General features: G+C 40.0%; 1 protein-coding gene across 3 annotated transcripts; it reads right to left on the reverse strand.

Annotated features, from left to right (window-relative positions):
* Positions 1–414: 414 nt before the first annotated feature.
* LOC119653053 (mucin-5AC) lies at positions 415–17,344 on the reverse strand. 3 transcript variants are annotated; one of them, XM_038057527.1, is made up of 6 exons: positions 17,147–17,344; positions 4,285–4,584; positions 3,303–3,609; positions 3,004–3,241; positions 2,786–2,948; positions 415–2,728 (listed from the first exon to the last, which is right to left on the reverse strand). In XM_038057527.1, the coding sequence occupies exons 2-6, from the start codon at positions 4,369–4,371 to the stop codon at positions 707–709; spliced, it is 2,817 nt and encodes a 938-aa protein (XP_037913455.1). In that variant the 5' UTR covers positions 4,372–4,584; positions 17,147–17,344; the 3' UTR covers positions 415–706. The 3 variants fall into 3 exon arrangements, with proteins under 3 accessions (XP_037913455.1, XP_037913454.1, XP_037913456.1); XM_038057526.1 differs by having other exon boundaries at positions 17,077–17,344; XM_038057528.1 differs by having other exon boundaries at positions 17,251–17,316.
* Between the last annotated feature and the right edge of the window lie 4,374 nt (positions 17,345–21,718).

Genomic DNA, 21,718 nt, shown 5'->3' on the forward strand with positions numbered 1-21,718 from the left:
TCGGGGTAATAAAAGTTACTGTATTGAGTATCATACTGGAAATCCTAGTACTATATATGGAGGTGCCATCTTATATCTTTGTTACTTTTTTTTAAGTAGGTCAATTTTACCTATCTTGAGTAAATTTGGTGTAAATAAGACATCTTATGGATATACACTTGAACAAATGCGCACCAAAACATTCTTTCACCAAAAAGCCAGAAAACTTTTCATATCTGAATTGCCGAGCTCATGGTTTCGGACTTGTATCTCTTGCGGTCAATATTTGATTTTATTTCAAACCTGATCTATTAAATGATTAAATCACTTCGGGAAAGCAAACAGGGACAGGGTGGAAACCTGTTCTAGAAGCCCTAAGCCTCAAAGTACATATTTCGGCTCTAATCCTTTATTCATAAAGCAAGCAAACCTGGCTAATAAAAAGTAATTTTATTTATTTAAATAAATAGGTAGAATAATGGTTGTTATAATAAATGTCGCGAATCATTAGTATATGGTTGAAATTAATCATTTCATCGAGTTCAATGTTTCAAAGGCTCCTTAGCCTTTAAATCAGTGCCGGAAATGATTGAATTCAACGAGTGGGTTTGACAACATTCATTCTGATGCATATCGATCGACGATAAAATGATACATTTTTCGCACTGGTACTATAGGCATGCGTAACACAAATATTCATCCTAATTGCGGACTAAAAGTGGAGATGTTAAGTTGATACTTGTATGCCTGTGGTGACTACCGCCTCTCGATATGATGATAGATTAGAGTTAAATTTTCGACCTTCCGCACCAGCTCCAGCGACAGGCTTAAAGGTCCTTATTCCCGAATTGGAACGTACTGGCAGGAGGGTAACAAGGGAAGGCGTATGCATGGTAGTACTGCTGACTGATTGTGATGAGAGCATTTCTTCGTACTTGGTGGGATCGACCACTTCGACCTCCGCTTCGCCAACTATGTTCTCGGGCTCGGATGATTGATCAGGTGATTGTGACGTCCTTGCAGAGGTAGGCGGAAATGGAGTGGTTGTTGTAGAAGTGGTCCTTTTTGTTGTTTGTTGCAAATTGGACAAGTACTTTTGATCGTTTTTGATTTTCTGTTGAGATGACGTCGAGAATGGCGGTTCCTTGGTGGGAAAGTTGGGTGTTATTCCTAATTTAGATGAAAGCGTGTCAAAAATCAGGGTGATGTTCTCGATATCTTCAGATGAGTTTCTTTTCAGGTCTTTCATCTTCAATGAGATATTCGAGCTAGCTTGATTTTCAACAATGAGAGCTTGCAGAGTGTCGTTGTAGGTTTTTTTCAAAGGAACATGGTGTGATGTTTGGTCGTTGGGATCGTATTTTGTATGAGCTGGGAATAGCATTTCATCGTCCATTATGCCTGGAGAGGAGAGTTTATTTTTCGTCCCTACTGCAGAAGGGACTTTGGTCGTAGAGTGTTCATTGGATTTTGTTTTATTTAGAACCAGATCTTTGATATTCAGGAAGTGTGGTTTTTCTGTTTCAACTTCCACAATTCGCTCTTCAACTTTATCATTTCGGGTGTCATTATCTGATGGTTGAAGGAGGTCTAGTAATATTTCGCCTATTTCACTGTATATTGTTGTATCAGTGTTTGGATGTGTGTTTATTACTTCAGATTCTGTTGTAGTCTCATTGTGTGCTTCATCTTCTTCAATGTCGTGTTCTGCTGTCCCATTGTTTTCTGATGCTTGAGTGAAATGGGATGGGGTACGAGGTTCCGTTTGATTGACTGGCTCTTGTTCATAATTTAAATTGTTTGTGTATTTATGCATAGGTAAAACAGGTTTTACATTGGGTGCGACGACATCGTCGATCAATGGGACCGGAATAGGATATGGTCTAACATCTGTGCTCCCTAGTTTCTCAATTCCTGATGTATCGGGCATGAATACTGGGTTTGTGAAGCTTTGATAAAAAACAGCTTTATTTGGAGAATTTGTTGGTTGTTCTGTTATTTGGATTTTGTTTCTGGGTATTAACCCACTTTCGATGCCAGCTGGCACAACAACGTTATATCCAGGTCTCGCTGGAGTTCCATAATTGTGGAGACTGTAATGGGAATTGGAGGGTTGAATGGGGTGCCAAGGTTTTGTATCTAAAATGGGAGCGCTAGTGAATAAACTCAGATCCAATTTGGGAGGAATGCTGACGTTTGAATCAGGTGCAGATTCTAAATCGAAAATTTGAGATGCGGTATCATTTCCTTCTGTAGTTGTATTTCTAGAGGTTGTAGGTTGCGTATTTGTTGTGGTTTGGATGTTCGCGGTTGTCGTTGTTGTTGCTGTTGTTGTTGGAGCGGTGGTAGTAGTTGTTGTAGTTGATGTGGTAGTCACCTCTATCGTAGTTGTTATCGGAACGGTAGTCGATGGAAAGGGTGTGGTTGTAGTTATCTTATCGACTTTAGTTTTCTTAGTTTTTGATCTTAAGCCGATACTTGCTGTAGTTTGCTTGAGATATGGTGAAAACGATTTGGTTGGGCTGGCTTTTTTTGCAGTGATATCGGCATCGGTTTTTGTGATTTCGAATGAACCTTCAAAAGATCCTTGAATCACCGGGGCATTCTCAACGTCCACATCTGGTTCGCCATCATTTTTTTGCCACTTCGGTTGATGAGTCGTCACATGTTTCGGAATTCCTTTTTCGATGTTTCTGGATGCAGTTTTGCTGAGTTTTTTCTCGAAATGTGATTGCTTATCAGTTGGTTCCTGAAGCAGACGTTCATATATATATATGTATGAATTAATTGTTGTCTGAGAGCTTACTTGACGCTGTAATGTAGGAACTAATCTGTTCATATTTTCTCCAGTAATGCGCTTCACTCGTACCGAGTCCGGTTCGATTCTGATAAATTTATATAATGACTTCACGGAATTCGTCTCCAAGAACAGAGAGTTTCGAATATGGTCTTCTACACTGTGAATGTTCCTAAAAAAGCAAAATGTAGGTCATAAAAATATTTCATTATAATGAATATCCTTACTGAGGTATATTCCGCATATCTAATAACATGACGAACTGCACATCTATCAAAGGACCTTCTCCGAATCCCCTTATATCTAGTTTGGACAGCGGAAGGTCATTATCCGACAATGATCTTTCAATGAACCGCCTATAAAAATCAGACTTTTGACGGAATATGGAGGATTGGTTATTTTTCAATCCTGAGGAGTACAAATCTCCCTTTTGAATTTGAAATGAACCTTCAAACATCATCATGGCTGTAATAAAAAAGAAACATGTTGGTAACGAAAGAATTGGGTACTTAATCTGCTTGCTTACACTCGTCCACGTTGGGTTTGAATCCGCTGAAGTAAAAAGCTAGCGCGCCTATTGACAAAACGGCTAGTAGAACTATTAATGCAGCAGTTGTTAGTATGATTGAAAACGACCTAAACTTGTGTCGGCGTTTAGATGGGTAAAGTGTCGGCGTGATGTTCCTAATATCGGTCATGGTACCCCATGTGTTGTACCCATATTGACTATTTAAACTTAAGTCGGTGGAGTATGCCGTTTGCTTGCTCATATGCATATACGGTCCAATTGGGGAGTGGCGTCCCAGTGTGTTGTTATACGAGTAATCATTCGTCTGAAATTAAAACAAAAATACCAACTATGTGAATATACATGAATCTTTCATTCTTTCCAAAACACTGGTCAAAATTGGCTCATTTTAATGCAAGCACTGTGGATAATTACGTTAGAGTGGAGGTTTCTGTGGCTACGACAATGGGTTTATTTTGCTTCTTACCGTTTCTACATACAATACATTAACGCCAGCAAAGATCTTATGTGGTTTAATGAACTTCTCGTGTTCGTAATGTTCCGTCCAAGTCCAGTATAACTGAACCTCCTAGCGTTTCCACGAATGTTTTATTTTGATTTCGACTACAAATTAAATTATCGTATTCGGCTATACTATCAAAGTTTTACATCATTTTTATGAGTTAAAGAGGTAATTGTGGGATATATAGATGGGAAAAGTAACATTTTCGCGGAAAGAATTTCATTGTTGCAAGTTTTTGTTATGTTGGAATCCGTTACAGATCTTTTCAGATCATAGCTATGAATATTTTGTAAGTAAATTTGCATAAAACTTAGCCACTTGTAATACTCAGCTCGAAGATTAAAACTTCTAACAATTGATTAGACGTGCAAACTCTTGGAGAGCTTTCTTAAATTAACCTGGATTTAAATTTATATGAGATCCAGTAACAGATTCATTATTGAAATCAATTAGAGGTTTTTTTCGAAAATATCTTACCAGTGCTCTGCATGATGGTCCTCGGAATACATCACTTCTTCCAGAAAGGCTCTGGAAATATTTTTTGGAACCATATACAGAATCCATTTCCGTAAGTTGGTCGCTTATCGTTGCTTTTTGAATGTCTGTTTTCCAAATTTAACAGGTGTTAACTTCGATCATTGTTTTGGTTGATTTCAATAATATTAAGGCAGTTACACCTTCTTGGCTTACTGATTTTTGCTGTGAATCAATGTACCAAAACGTGCATTTATCATTGCTTCTTGTCACACATCTTCCTTGGTATATCTCCAGGTGCCTCTGAATAAATATAAATATATATTTATATATATATAATAGGATGTAAACTAGAGTTGGTAATAAAACAAACGTTTAATTTCATTTTTGTAGGGACTATTGGGTGAATTTATATGGAATTTACTATACTATGTATCAGATGAGCACGGTGGAACTGTATGATTCCATTTGGTAAATTTATCTCCCCTAAAATTATATTTTGATTGGTTATAAGAGGTCTAATGCTAACGAAAATAAATAGCTAGATATTCTAATTACAACCATTCTTCAGCTACAAATATTTATAACATATCGAAAAATGTGTATAATGTGTATTCCTGGATTATGTTTTGAGATTCGTTCCTGAGAGGGGAGCGATTCTGTATAGATAATGGTCTTCACTCTTGAATCTAGCCTCAGATATTAATTACGCTATCAACCATTACATTACTCGGCAAGACAATAGTAATCTGAGTAAGATTGACCGCATATTCCGTGCAATGTTTCTTGGCAACCAGAACGATCTCTACCGTGGAAGAAGAGTGTCAAAATGATACCCGTCACCTACGATCATTAGAAGGCAAAGTCCGAATATTAAGTTATATCCGTCATCCGTAATAAAATCATAGTAAAAGCCAATATAGCTCTGAAATCTTATAACACTTTTTTAAATTGGGAGAATATATTCAAATGCTTGCTTCAGAACGCGATAAAGTTTTAATTAGTTTCGTGAAAGATTTGAAGGAAGACTTGGCACAGTTCTTCAGCATAAGAAAACCAGCGCATTTACCACAAGCACTCTACTTTGGCCAAGAATTCCAAAATGTGGACTGCTACTCTCGGCACACAAACATCACTTAAGCTATTATGCGTAGTGGGCAAAATAGCTCCCCATTCCCCCTTTTCGTCTTTTCCACAGGAATATTTCCACCATATTCAATCAAAAGGTGATTAACGTCAAACAGTACTTTATGGTAGCCATGCACTTTTAGGTGAGGTATAGCGGTAAACAACGTGCCGTTCTGCGCTAAGTGCTTCCGGGGCGACCTACTCGTCGGTCATCTTGGAAGAGTTTGTTCCATTGCGTTGACTTCTATCCACTGTCACCTCGCCTTCGGGTCACAGCGCCCACGGGTAATTGTCCTGTGCGCTGTAATGTAGTAATGGGGATTACTTTCCATGTGCCATTCCCATATAACAACACAGAAAGAACACTAGTACAGAGCCATCTCAACTTGATTGTGGTGTTGTGATAAGTGCATTTTCATATTTTAGACAAGGCAATGAGGGCGAATCTAGCTCTGCTAGTGCACCGAGCGACATCCAGATCAGTGCCACCGTCCGCCGAAATCACACTTTCTAGGTATAAACATTGATCAACACCTTTGAAGCTATGCCCATTAATGCAGATAAGGAGAACGCAACCTGCCAGACTGAGAGTCTTGGTTTTGTTGGTGTTTTTTTCAGTGCGACTCTACTTGCCTCTCCTTTCAAATTCAGAGCCTTTAGGCCAATGTCCTTGACCCGGTGAGGGAGCAAATAGTTGTCATCGGCGTAGTGCAGCTGTTTAAAGGAGGGTGTCGTTGTCAATTGAACTCCTTTACGTCCTACCGAAAATGCAACATGAAGAAAGTCTCTGATAAAAAAAGGAATAATATCGGTGACAGTATACAGTCCTTGGATCTCAAATTCCTCTGAGATGTTATTTCAATGCAGTAGGTGGCATTTTGCGCCATAATATGTCACTCTGGTAATGGCTATTATTTTCTACGGAATGTCTCTCCTGCGTAGAGCACGTCAGATTCACTTCTTTTTAATGGCTCCTCGAAAACGATGAAGAACAGTGGTGCATAGATCTAAATTCCGCGCACTGTTTCAAAATGATCCACAGAATATTGATGTGGTCAATGCAGGAGGATCTAGAGCTGAAACTAGCCTACCCGAATTATTTTAGCAGTTATCTTTGCAACGATAGGCATACTCTCCAATTTCCGCACTGATGTTAGGTGGTTCTGGGAAAGGTCTTGGATTCAGCAGATCTTCAGTACTTCATCCAACACCGTAATGATACACTACAGGAAAACAGTACCCTGTAGGAGGCAATGTGGTCAACATTGCGCTCGTCCGAGATTATTACCCTGATTTGACTCAGGTACTCATTCACAGCTGAGCTGGTATCCGACATCAAATCAATCACGATACAAATTCCACTGCCATAAGCGAGATTTGAACCGCGAACTTCCATACGATAGCCTTGTGCTCTAACCACCGGACAATGTTAAATATCAAACTTTAATACATAATGAGAAACCCTGGTTTATCAATAAGTTCAATGGGGAAACTCATATACAATATGATCCAAAAGTTTCCAAAGTTCCTGATTTTTATAGGCTTGAATAAAAATAATGTTCGACCGATGTACATGCACACAAAACCTTTTACTACTCAATTTAATACATTTGACAGTACTATCGGCAATAACATCCTGAAATAAATCAAAGTTGTTATCTATACCTCCATCTCAGGCAAGAATTCAATCACCTTGAAAATCGAAAAACGGCAATCGTAGATCCATGCTCCTTATATTACTTCCCGGTTTATTTTCACTAATGACGGAAATCACTTCTATGGTGCAATGTAACGAATCTCTCAAAGACCGTTTTTTATAAAAAAATGTGATTTTGAAATTATCAGTAGTTTAAATTTCAACCAAATTCAAACAGACGGAACAGCCCGCGCCATGTTGTTTGACGTCACAACTCGACCCAAGAGATTTCAGTAGCCCGGCAACTGGCAGTTACTTATACAAATATAAAACTGTCAATATTAATTTCTCATGAAATATTGTTTCGGGTTTTGCTTCTTAAATAATTAAAGAACTCCAGCAGGAAGCTTTTTTTGCTGTTCTGAAAGGAGATTGTCAGAAGAAGTGGATCGCCATCGTCAGACGGAATCCAGTTTCTTTGGAGTCAGGTTTGGATTGTGAGGATAATTTCAATGTGAGTTAACATTTTTTAAACTTTAACTCCAATCTTAATTGATAATACGATTATGTTAGAATTTTGTGTCCCTATCCTTCAAATTCAAATCTAGTCACAAGAGAAGAGATACCGGGGAATATTCAACGTATTCAGGGCTCGAATCCCGCCTAGTGAAAAACCATTTTCTTGCGGCCTGTGAAGCTTTCAGAAACGTACGTTTTATTGCTGTTCAGGTAAAAATGTCAGAATTTGCTATATAGCTTATTACCATTACTGCCGAAACGTAAAGTAACTTGAAGGAATTCCCGTATCAATTTCCCACTTTTCTGTTAAAAACTGATAAATTACTTGAACAGTAACAAACACTAAACCGGATGCCTTCACGTAGATAAAATTCAAATTGCTCACTCGATAACGTCACCCCGTTTTCTTTTCGGCCTTGTGAGAATTTAATTTTTAAACCATTATAATTATAATGAACTTTCCGAAAGGTTTTGTTTTTTTAACGGAATGGTAATTTGGCGTAAAAAACATATAGTCATTTTCTAAAGCAGGAGAACAGCAGCCTGTTCTACGGTATTGGTCATACCGCAGAAAGCTGATACTTCTGGCAATCAGAAAATGACTTCTATTAGTATACCGGATAGATATGCAATACTCGAAATCTGGAAATTTCATTTTGATGGTACACGGAACTTTATACTGATGATACCCCATAATGGAATTCCTAAACATGACAATCTTTTGCAGATTAAATTCCTTGTTTCATCGATCTTTATTTTCTTTTATTATTTTTCTTTGGCTCAATTCATTTAAATCCAAAAAAACTTTGGCCACATTGAGTGCAGATATTAGGTTCCTAAGACCTAAGCCTTAAGTACCGACTAACCCCGAAATCACACATAGTGAAAATTAAATCAGGCTTGCAATTATCACCTACCTTTAAGGACATTGAGGTTAATTTAAATAAAATCTAGCATCGACAGTTCGATACCAATTTAGAATTAGCTGCTATCACCTAACATGTTGGACCCACTGTGTTTAAGATTCTTACGAGCGTATGAATGTGAAAGTGATCGAAAACGAACTCTATTATGGAAGAAGTTTAAGCAACTAATTAGAACAAGAGAATACAGCGAGGACCTAGCTAAAAAAATGTAAATGAAATCTTGAATTACGTCACCAACAAGTCTTCACTGATGTTTACAGAAGAAGAAATGCAACTGCTGAATAAAGGTTGGAATTACGCCATAAAACTTAATTTCTAGCAGAAAATAGATTGATTGATATTGAAGAAGCTGTCAAATTTATGACGAGCGATGTGTGAGAGGAAATCAGATACGAAGTTGACAATGAGCAGGAATAGCCTGTCAACTGCAGAAAAGAAAAGATAGTTAAGCGGCTTAAGAATAACCTGTCTATTATCTTAAGGCCGATAAAGGTAATTCCATAGTAATTATAAACAAGCAAAAATATGAAGACCTGGTAATGGAAAAGCTCACAGGAGGAAATTATTTTGAACTGCGCAGCGCACCGGCTTCCATCAAATAGGTGGAAAACATTATTAAAGAAATGGTTGTGATCAATCCATCTCAACTACGAATACCGAATCCTTCCTTGCCAAGAATTAGGTGTAAACCTAAGGTCCACAATGAGGCCAAACTAGGACCCACCCACGGGAAACATGCTGTGTATTCCCAAGAAGTTATCAATAGACTGCAGAATGTACCACCACTATCAGGAGACGACTGCCTAGTGCCCTACGACGTGCATGCTCTGTTTCCGAATACACCCGTAAAACAAGCTCTAGTAAAATTCGAGGAATGGTTCCTACAGTTTGCTAATTCTATGGAATGGAAAAAGAAAGCTAGGCAAAACACAAAATTGGTGGCCTTGTGTATAAATGAAAACTACTTTACATTCAGAGCAAGATTTTTTAAGACCACTTCGGGAGAAACTATGGGAAAACTATTATCCCCACTAATGAGCAAGATCTTCATGGCGGTAATAGAGGATAAAATGGAGCAGCAAGCAGTCTTATCAAAAACGTGGCTGAGATATGTCAATAATATCTTGATAATTGTTCTGGAAGCCAAAATAAACACCGTCTTAAACACTATCAACGCAATACACCCGAAAATATAATTTACTCAAGAGAGGAAAGAAAACGGCAAAATGCAATTTTCAGATCTAATGATTATTCGCTCCAAAGAGCACTTCTTTTTCGGCATCCGACGAACACCCAACTGTCTCGTTTTCATAGCCTATCCAGCTGATCTTTATAAGTTCTAGGTCTTAGAAATGCATTTCATTCCGTTATCTGCTCAAATTTAATAATGGTATATTGCGATATTTTAGAAATTTATCGAAAAAGATACTAGTAACCGGTAATGGGTAAATTGGAAGTGTTGGGCTTAAAATTTGGCGAATAAACCAAATATCGTATTTCGGCAACCAAATGTCCCCTTGTTCAGTATTTTCTCTTGGTTGGTTCCCAATATACAGTATTTGTTCCTAATAATTTCATGTTATAAATCATCGGTGCAAATAGACTATTGTGGTAATTCATTTATTTTGCGATAATTTATACCGTTTTCAAGGCAAAAGAAATAACTAGATGAACCTAGATTCAAAAGTAATAAACTGCTGAGATCAGGGAAAGAGATAAATAGAGTATAGTTGTTATTCTACTATGCTAAATCCTACCTGATCTCTTTTGGTGACAGGTCGTTACACACATGATGATCAGATTGAGTCAAAAGCCTCGAAGAAATGCTAGGGCGTCCAAATCGGTCTTTTGCCAAAAGCTGTGACATAGAATGCGAACGCGGTAAAAATGGCTATAAACTGACCTGCTAAGATGGCGAGAATACTGTGAGCAGATTTCAACTGAAGAATTTGCTCATCCTCCACTTCCACAATCACTGCTGACATTTGGACCAGTTCCACCTGTCAGTGCAACTGGTGCTCAGTGAGGAAGATGGGGCGGCAACCCTATCGGCCAAACCAAAACCAAGTGTTCGAGGAGAACCTCCATAGTGGTGGCACCGGGAGATGCTGTAATTACTTTGGTTTGCCGGCCGTGATTCAGTAGGCGAATGCTCCAAAGACCTAATTAGGGCGATCAGACCCGAGTGTGCACGGGGACTCATCTGAAGTGGCAAATTGGTCACGAAACCTTACCAGGGGTATACTGGTACCATGGGAACCGGGAAAGCCCCTGGACTCACATACTTCGGGTGAACTCCTGTTGTATGTGAGGACAGCTCGGTTATTTGCGGTTGGCCCCCCTAGTGGGAGTTTCATGGTGGTTGTGGTTGTGCTCAAGCGAGAAGAGACCTTCGGGCCTCGATGTGGTGTTGCGTATCAACACGGGTGCCGTACTCCATAGTTCGGTAGAGATTTAGGTAATTCTTGCATCCACCAGTATGAATGCTAAGCCATGCACTTGGTATAGACTGGTACCGTTGTGACTTGTCTCAGCGGGGCTCTGATTGTGGTCACAAAATCAATCCGTGTCTGAAGAGGACCGTAGGATTAAGTCTCACGACAGGTGCCTACGTAAAACACTATGGGCTTCACTGTCAGTGCAACTGGTGCTCAGAGGTAGCGGTGAGGAAGACGGGGCGGCAACCCTGTTGGCCAAACCAAAACCAAGTGGCCTAGGAGAACCTCCATAGTGGTGGCACCGGGAAACGCTGTACTCACTTTGGTTTGCTGGCCATGATGCAATATGCGAATGCTCCAAAGGCCTAATTAGGGCGATCAGACCCGAGTCTGTACGGGGACTCATCTGAAGTGGCAAATTGGTCACGAAACCTTACCAGGGGTATTCTGGTACCATGGGAACCGGGAAAGCCCCTGGACTCTCATACTTCGGGTGAACTCCCGTTGTATGTGAGTACAGCTCGGTTATTTGCGGTTGGCCCCCCTAGTGGGAGTTTCATGGTGGTTGTGATCAAGCGAGAAGAAACCTTCGGGCCTCGGCGTGCTGTTGCGTTTCAACACGGGTGCTGTACTCCTTAGTTCGGTAGAGATTTAGGTAATTCTTACATTCACCAGTATGAATGCTAAACCATGCATTTGGTATAGACTGGTACCGTTGTTGCTTGCCTCAGCGGGGCTCTGATTGTGGTGACAAAATCAATCCGCGTCTGAAGAGGACCGTAGGATTAAGTCTCCACGACAGGTACCTACGTCAAACTCCAATGGGCTTAACTGTCAGTGCAACTAAAGTCGAGGAGGCAATAAAACGAATGAAATCGGTGAAAATCACAGGACCTGACGGCATCGCATCTGAGCTCTGGAAAGCGAAGAGCTGGGACCCAATACTATGGCTCAGTGAATTTTTTAATCGGGTTATTTAGGAAGGAAGACCACCATCTGACTGGCAAGGAAGTACCACTGTTCCAATGTGGAAAAAGATAGGTAGTCCAGCAGAATGTTCAAATTATCTTCAGATCCGGTACTTTCCCATACCATGAAGATTTTTGGACGCTTTCTTGACAACCGTATTCGCGAAATCGTTGAAATAACCGTGAATCAAGCCGGATTTGTCAAAAATTGCGGAACTACTGACCCAATACACGCTGCGCGGTTAGTCATGGAGAAGCACCGTGAGAAGCATCGCTCTCTTTAAATTGTATTTCTGGATCTAGATCTCCGTGTGCCACACGAACTAATCTGGTATGCTTTACGACAACACTTAGTGCCAGAAGAACTCGTGCGCTGGGTTCAATTGCTCTACCACGATTCGAAAAGTATAGTTCGAAGTATGGCGGGTGTATGAAAACCGCTTCGTGTCTCTGTTGGTGTTCATCAAGGAAGCGCCCTCTCACCACTCCTCCTTGTTCTTGTAATGGACACCGTCACACGGGATATCCAACGTCCAACGCCTGAGACACTGCTTTATGCAGATGATGTTTTTCTAGCATTTGATAGCGAAAATGATCTCGAGCAACTTGTTCAAAACTGGAATGATCGCCTCATGCAACACGGTCTCAGATTGAATCTAAACAAAACTAAATTTTTGACGATCGATCCCCATGAAACAGGTACAGTCGCTGTCAGCGGCAATGATCTGCCCAGAACTGAGCGGTTTAAATACCTCGGATCAATGAATGATGAAGCGGCGTCTACAACTGGCGTTCTTTGTGATCGACGTATCAACGGACGTCTCAAATCTAAAATCTACCGCAATGTCGTCCGTCCTGTCGCTCTCTATGGTTCTCAGTGTTGGCCGACTATAAAAGACAATGAACAGCGTCTTGTGGTAATGGAGACGAAGATGTTCCGTTGGTCTAGTGGCGTCACAGGTTTTGATCACATCCGAAATGAGGATATCCGCGATCGTTATGGGGTTGCATCGATCGTGGCAAAATTGCGAGAGAGGCTTCTTCGATGGTATGGTCACGCAATTCGTGCTAACGAAAATTCACTTGCCAAGATTGGTCTGAACATCGAAGTCGATGTTAAACGATTAAAAGGCAGGCCGAAACAACGGTGGCTTGATACGCTGGATGGGAATTTAAAAGCCTCGAGATTCCATTGTTCAAGTGGTTTAAGGTTTAGCCAAAGGAGTGCCAATATTACGATAAATGGATCCATATTACAGCCGAAAACAAACGGATACAACGTATTCGTGTACTTCACGGAATCATTTCCGGAAAATGCATTGGGGACTTGCTAGCATTCAGTCAATCGCAGTGGAAGACTGGTTTGGCCAAAGCTTCGAGAAAATTATTCACCATTTGTAATATTGACGAGGTAGCAGAACGTTTTAAGATCAAATTTGACAAAACTCTCAAATTTAGAGGAGAAAAGTGTACCTGTGGGAAAATGAGCAAGTAGGGGCCAACAGTTCTGGTTGAAATAAGTATGACGTGAGCGAAAAAGAATCTGATCGTTATATAAATATAAGAATCCTCAATGCTTCAGAAACATTAGGCCGTTTCCGGTACAATATGGGAGCATTTTGATGAGCTGGGATCGAAAACTAGAAAAAAATAGGGAAAAAGTCTTACTGTATTTCGATTATTGTCTAGCACATCCTGCTATAAGCGGCCTGAAAGCCTTATAACTGGAATTTTTGCCATCTCTGCTATAGAATGGAACAGAGGATTCGACGAATTCGACGACAATACGCACATTAATTTGTTTGGGGTTTTTTTGCAAATTTCTAAAGCGTGGGAAAGAATTCATACCAACACGTAGGACTTAGAAGTAATGAAACTTCCAGAGAATTTTCGCAATATTGTTTTAGTGACTGTGATGATTTGTCATTAAGTTTATAGTTGCAACAAACAACATCGATAGATAATAATCAACAAGAAAATCACAAATGAAGAACTTTAGAGTGACGGTGGGATATTTTTTGTCAATGCATTTTATCGAACAAATCAAAGATATTTTTTCTAGAAACTCGACTGGACACACATATGGTACATATATATATACATATGAGAAAAAAAGTCACATACAAAGGTAAATACTTAAAAATTTCAAATATTTACCTTTAAGATGCTTTTCTAATTATTGCGAAATTAAACGATTTGACTCTTCAATTTGGACATACCGATTAAAACTACCAAATTTCCCGGTCCCTTCAGCGTCGCTATATCCGGTTTTGAGTGTATATATTTGGTAATATTGCTGTTGACTATAGCATGTGGTATTGTTGATGTACGAATGGCTACTATACAACAAATAGGTGCTTTGCAATGAAATATCTGTTAAGTTGAGGACCCACTGTCTTCCTTATCCCCTTATTATTTAGAAACTTAGCATGTATAAACCGGCGTTTTCATAATCAGAGTCAGTGCGGAGTCAAGGTAGGAGCTTCATCGGCTGTGCCTCAACAACACCTGAGGCAGAAGGAGTATTGGATGAGTTTGCGACAAGCTTGAGATTGTCCTCCTTGATCGCGGTATTCGATATCGAGGATCTGCGCGCGGTAAAGCGATATTTTTTTGTTTCTTCCGATATAATTTTTTTTTTTATTCTTGAATCTGACTAGCAGAGAAGTATAAACAAGTAGCATAGGTATTCAGGTATTGGCGGACCTTCGTCACTCTTGCGGCTTTTGAGGTAACTTCCTATATAGCTTGTGCAGAAAACTCGGATGGTAATTCCTGCCATTTTGCTTACACGTGCATACTACAAGGGGTGGACTGATACTTTAGCTCCGTTTTTGTCGAGATAAAGTTCCAGTCCCGTTATTTGGAATGTCGGGGGAGTTGGGTCATTTCATGGAAATAGATAATCCTTTCTTTTGTTCAAGAAAATTAATTTCCTATAGCAAATCAAAATATATGCTCTGCCATTTCAATACCAAGAGCTTTACCTGGGAACCAATGTGATCTTTTACAACCGAGATCTGGACTGAATAATACAACACAAAGGAAGGGGACATGGCACTACTTGTCAGGCGAAATGGGGAACGGTACCTGGAATTGTTTGGCAAACAATTGTTCATAATTGGAAGCTTTAAAATTTCAGCCATATTGACTTTTTTTGTCTATAAGTTAATCAGTACCGTTTGAAAAGCGTTTAAAAAAATCCACTTTTGCCACTCCGAATAAGAACAATTCCGAACAATTGACAAAAAAGAGAAAATCACCCTACTTTCCAGGAAAGTTTTCTAATAGTTTCAAGACCTTCCTTTTAAAAACTTGAAGTAATAAACTTTTATTGTCAAAAGTAAAATAAATCACACATCCTGTTGGTAACCATGACCATGAAAAGTACGAAAGTGAATATTGGCAAAATGAACATTTGATGAAAGTTTAGATTAGAATAGGAATAAAAAACTGTGGTCAGTTAGTTGCCAAGCGCAAATAAAGTATCAACAAAAATTACGAAAAAAAATGAGTTATCTTCCAAAATAAACCCATATCCGGATTTGACAGAAGTATCTTACGTGACATAACTCATGCCGAAGGAGCTGTTATATTATACAATGTAGTGGAAATTATGATAAACACCTAAAGAAAGGGAAAAGTTAAACTGCCTGATTGGTAGAAAAAGTTAAATGGTAAATTATGGAAATGAAAAGCAGTTATAGATATCAAACTGTTCTTCGATCACTTTCATCATTCATTCCGCGCAGATGTGCAATTTCTAGTTGATCGCCTATGAATATTTCAGAGAAAATCATTTTAATGATCAATAGGCATTAATTCGCTGAAAACTTTCACTTTTAGCGAATCATGTAAGAATAAATTTCAGCGCATTCCATTCGATATGAAGCATTTCTTTAAAGACTTTTCTGGCTTTTCTGGCAGATCAGTAAGAAAGTAGTTCGTAGAGCTTTTGTCTTGTAACAGGTTTTCGGTGGGTTCCATAAAACTGATATTTACGAGTAGTATTTTGGCTGTGCCTGAGGAGGTAGACACCATTTACACGAGCGTCCATGGTAATTTCGTGGCAATGTTTTTACCGAGACTGTCTACTAGGTCACAGCAAAAATAAACCTGGTCAGAGTGGACCTCGCCAAACAAATTAGAAAACTTGTATGCATTCCGAGCCAAAGCTCCTTTCAATCAAAGTGGAAAATAGCGACCAGCTTATCACGAATTAGCCCCTTTGGATAGATTTAAGATTTGAATTTACTGCACTTTACTCGTACTGTTGTTGTTGCTTAAGTAGATTCGCCAATTTGAGGCTGAAATCTCCAGTACTTTTAGTAGCCAGCGAACGCCTTCGTGCACACCGCTTAGTGGAAAGCATATAATGGGAGAATGGAAATAAAGTAGCGGTACTTTGTGACGAGCTTCTCACCGTGATTACTGCCACACCGTATGAAATTGATTCAACGAACTCACTCATTCCTTCTTTTTCCGAAAATACATATACCATGCTCATGCCTTATTTCCTCTAAGTAGTTTGGCTCTCTACAGACGTCGCCCTTACCTTTGCGCGAAAAACACGCTATTGGTGTAAGTGTGCCTCTGAGACCATTTTCAGTGACCTTTCTACCACAAACGATTGGCTCCACCCGGCCGAAGACGTTTCGGCTTCTCTAAATTGCAAGAGTCAGGTGAAAATTACAAATTGGCTTATTCTTTGTGGCCCCGATTACAACGATTTTTCACCATTTTTCGAGAAAGTAAATTGTACTCTGTATTTATGTAGGTAATTACAGAAATCGGAAGTACGATTTGCGATACTTTTATTTTTTCATTAAACATATCTGAAATGGGTACCCCACAAACACTGTTAGCGGTTGCCAACTTTTCTTTGATGGCATGTGTAGATTTGGAGGAATACGGTAACGAGTATGAATCTACCATTCTGGGTTAATGTTGTATTTGGCTCAAAAGTATGCAAATAAAGTCATGAATGCGGCTGTTTATACAGAACTAGAATGGGAATAACAGTATCAAATGAGGTATTGTGAATCCGATTAAATGACAGTCCTTCCATGAATCCACTAGGACTACAATTATACAAACTCAGTCCTTAGATGACACTGACTGCACTTAAGCTCACTCTAACAACTTGTTAATCAATAACTGTTGACTACTGGATTTATCACCTTTTTAACTTTATTTAATTTGTTTTTTCACTGGGAGTATGAAGCGGTTTAAACAATTCGGGCCACTCACTATTTTTGCGTAAATTCGAAATTGTTGAAAAGTATTCAACGGTTAAGAGTGTTTAGGCAAGAACTCATTCGCAAGCACGAACTTAACTATTATTGTTAATTTACTTTCGTCTCCAAACTCGATGAAATTAGTCTCAACCTGTTCCCCGTTGAAACTCAGTTCACTAGTCAGACCGCGTATGCACCGTTTATTGTTTATCTCACGGCGGAAGAGTTAACAATGACTGTAAGCATTCCTACGAAGAAATGTTGGGAATTGATTGGAATCTTCCGACCAAGAAAAATGAGGTCTCAGTGGTTATTAAGACGCTGGCTCTGCAAGCATTTCTTTACAGGGTCGTATTTGAGGCGCTGCCACAGTGTCAAACACATAACCATGATTTTTGAATATTAAACTGAATAAACCTTACTTTTACCTTGTTCATGCAGAAAAATAAAAGATTAAATCGAAATTTTGAGGATGGGGTAGAATGATACATATTCCTGGAGGGTGGCTTCCACCCCATTTTCGATTCGTCGGAAATGTTTGTATGTGAGCCGAGACAGTTCCTATAGGAAAGGGTAGGCAGGCGGCTATCTACCTACCAACGGAGCAGGAAACCTACCCAAAATCCATTTGAAAATTTTCTGATACATTCGCCTTTTGTACGGACCTGAACACATCACAGTTGCTTTCTACCACGAAACTTGCTGGACTAGTTTGTCGACGAAGACTGAGCTGAAGAAAATCGAGCAAAGTCACGGCCATGGTGTGGCTGAACTCTTGCCGATCATACGAAGGTAGGTTTATCTTTGGTAACCATTAATACAGTAGAGGGTTTTCTAGCGATGCGCTAGTGTTGCTGAAAATCCAATGCACTGGTCTCATAAATTTTCTCAAAATACAACCAAAATGGCACCAACTGATATAATGACTCGCCTGTAATGTGGTCATGTTAACCGAGCAAAGACCTTTCAACAACGGCAATAACCATGCTTCATTGGAGTTGCTGAAGTTCTAGGTTCCTGCCGTGAAACTTCTGCTACGTTACGTTTAGCTATTGCGATTTGTGTATGAGGTGACATTAAGAATTTCTGCCGATAGTGTAGGTACGGCAGGTAATGTTCCATTGTTCAATTTAAATTGCGGTTTTCCAATATGCAATGCACATGCACCATTGTTATTTCATATCCCAATAAGGGGGAAATATTTCGATTTTTCATTTTTGATGATTCCTTTAGCATTTTTTGGAGTTTCTATATTATTTCCTCTTGATAAAAAGTTATTCGATGCCAGGTTTTTAGTTACAAGTTATGGATTAATTAACTTAATAAAATTCGTTAAGGGGGCAGTTGCAAGGACTGATATGAAGACATGTGCTTGATTCTTTTTAGACAGCATAGTCAATACTCATTAAAAAACTGTCGGCAATGCCGATTAATACATATTGGGGAATATTTGTAAATTGGTTTTAAGTAAATTTACAATATTTAAAAATGGCGGACCTACAGCTGTTTCCAGAAGTGCTTTCTTGGGACTAACTTGTTGTACAAACGATAATTCGATAAAGATTCCGTAGGATATGATGAACTTTTAGCAAAATAGCGAAAGTTTGAACGAAATATTCACTTCTTCATGGTATAAAATTCTCGATTTTTAAGGTTTTGTGTAAAACAAAACCTTATTAAAATCGATTCAATGTCTGTCTGTCTGTCTGTCTGTCTGTCACACGCATTTTTCTCCAAAACGGCTAAACCGATCCAAACGAAATTCGGTGGACAGATGGGAACTATGAAATCCCACGCATACAGCGAGTGGCATAAATTTAGGTGGAGTTTAAAGGGGGGCTCCCCATACATGCAAAGGGGGGATTCAAAAAATTTTTTCAGCGGATATAGTTGTGTAGGGTATCAAATGAAAGTTCTCTGCTATCAAATGAAAGGTCTCTGCTTTCCGAAACTGATATTAGTTTTGGCATAAATTGCAAAGTGCGTGAGTAAGGAGTCAAAATGTACGCATTTGAAGTGAGACAGGACTCATTTTTGGAAACTATCCAACCTAAAAACCCGAAAAAAATCAGGATGGTGCGCCTAGATGAAATCTAGGCCTCAAAATATGTCCCATTCCGATATCTGCTCAAATAAACATACTAATAGTATATTACTACTTTTTAGAAATTTACTGAAAAACCCCCCTTAAATTCATCCTAGGACTTCCGAATTTTGTACCAGCATAGGGGACAATATTTCGTATATATGTGGTAAATTTCATCGAAATCAGGGAACTAACGCCAAAGTTATAGCAGTTCAAACTTAGCAATTTCGCGCGAGTTTACTGCTTCCAAAGCCATGCAAATCAGATGCTGACGTCATAATTACCCGGAATAATTGACATTCGCGTGCAATATTAAAGTCACATTTATGAAGAATCTATTTATCTGCAGCCCTTTTTAAGCTTTTGTGTAAAACACTTATGTGAAATCTAATCTTCGAGAGATGTCCCATTCCAGTATCTGCTCAAATTAATTTACTAATAGTATATTATCAACTTTTAGAAATAGACTAAAAAACTCCCCTTAAGTTCATCCTAAGTGTACTAAATTTTGCACCGACATAGAGGGCAGCCTCGTGCATACACATGCCAGGTTTCATGAAAATCCAACTATTAGTGGGAAAGTTATAGCAGTTCAAACTTATCAATTTCGTGCTAATTAACAGCATCCTAAGCCATACAAACAAGCTGCTGACGTCATAATTAACGAGAATAATTGAAATTCCAGTGAAATATTAAAATTCCATTCAAGAAGAATCTAATTCTCCCTAGCCCTTTTTAAGGTTTTGTGTAAACACAAAACCTTATTAAAATCGGTTTACTATCTGTCTGTCTGTCTGTCCGTCTGTCCGTCTGTCTGTCTGTCTTTTTTTTTTTTTTGAGGAGGTGGAAATCTTCAAAAGACACTGGTCTGGACACACCAGCGTGTGGGATTTTTACCCACTAAAACCACCCCCGACTCCCTCCCTGCCCCGCGGCACCACCATAAGGTATTACATCACGGGGCGGAGTCAGCTCACTCTAGCTAAATCCCATTTCTTCTATACGCGGCGCACGTGACCGCGCTTTTCTGCTTTCCTCTGCCTTTCGCAACTTATCTTGAATCGATGCGATCATGGAGTTGACCGCATCCCAATTCTCTTGATGTGCTAGCATTTTCGGCACCAGATTTTCTGGTACCAGCACCTCTCCTAGAGTCTCCTCTAGGTTCCTCCTTTCTTCCACAAATCTCGGACAGTGGAAGAATACATACTCTGGGTCCTCTGGGACTCCATCGCAATTTGGACAGTCGGGTGAGGTCTCCAATTTAAACCTGTGAAGGTATTGGAGATATCCTCCATGTCCCGTGAGAAACTGGGTGAGATTATAATTAACCTCACCGTGTCGTCTCTCCAACCACTCCCTGATGGCAGGAATGAGCCTGTGAGTCCACCGACCCTTTCCCGAGCGTTCCCACCGCTCTTGCCATCTATTTATGGATCTCTCCCTCTCAGCGTTCTTCGTCTGCAATAAGGGAGAGATTGGCTTCGCATGGTATATATTCGCCATCTCATCTGCCAAGATGTCAATGGGCATCATTCCAGAGATGACGAATGCTGCATCATCTGAGACAGTCCTGAAGGCAGAGCATACCCTCAGGGCTGTCCTCCTGTAGACTGCATTCAGTTTGCTAGTGTTAACTGACATCCGCAACGCCTCGCTCCAAACTGGGGTCGCATAGAGCATAATTGAGGTCACCACCCTGGCTATAAGCAACCTAGAGGTATGCCGTGGCCCTCCCATGTTCGGCATCATCCTGGCCAGGGCCATACTGGCAGTGGATGATTTATCACAAACATACTGTACGTGTTGCTTATAGCTGAGCTTCCTGTCTATCACCACCCCCAAGTATTTGATGGCCGGCTTGGAAGTGATGATATGATTCCCGACTCTAACACAGGCGTAATTTCTCTTCCGGCGCTTCGTGATGAGGACCGCTTCCGTTTTTTCCTCCGCAAGCGTCAGACCAGAGCTCTCTAACCAGCATTTGACAGCACTGATTGCCTCGCTTGAGTATAACTCAGCATCTTCGAGATGCTTTGCGACAACAACCAGTGCAATGTCGTCAGCGTAACCCACCACTGTGGCTTCCTCCGGAAGGGGAAGATTAAGTACATCGTTGTACATGATGTTCCACAGTAGTGGGCCCAATACGGAGCCCTGCGGGACACCCGCGGAAACGACGTACTCCTGCGGTCCGTCATCAGTGTCGTACCAGAGTCTCCTTTCAGTTAAATAACTATCGACAATTGCGGCGAGGTAGGCGGGAATACCAACCTTCGCTAGGGATTTCCGGATTAGATTCCAATTGGCCGAATTGAATGCATTTTTCACGTCCAGGGTTACTACCACGCAATATTTGCTGGTACTACCCTTTCCGTGGATTGCATCTTCGGCCAAGCCAGTAACCAATTTGATGGCATCAATGGTTGATCTGGCTTTACGGAATCCATACTGCCGATGTGAAAGGCCGCCTTGGCTCTCAACTACTGGGAGTAATCT

The sequence above is a fragment of the Hermetia illucens genome, chromosome 3, assembly GCF_905115235.1.
Source record: "Hermetia illucens chromosome 3, iHerIll2.2.curated.20191125, whole genome shotgun sequence".
NCBI classification, from domain to species: Eukaryota; Metazoa; Arthropoda; class Insecta; order Diptera; family Stratiomyidae; genus Hermetia; species Hermetia illucens.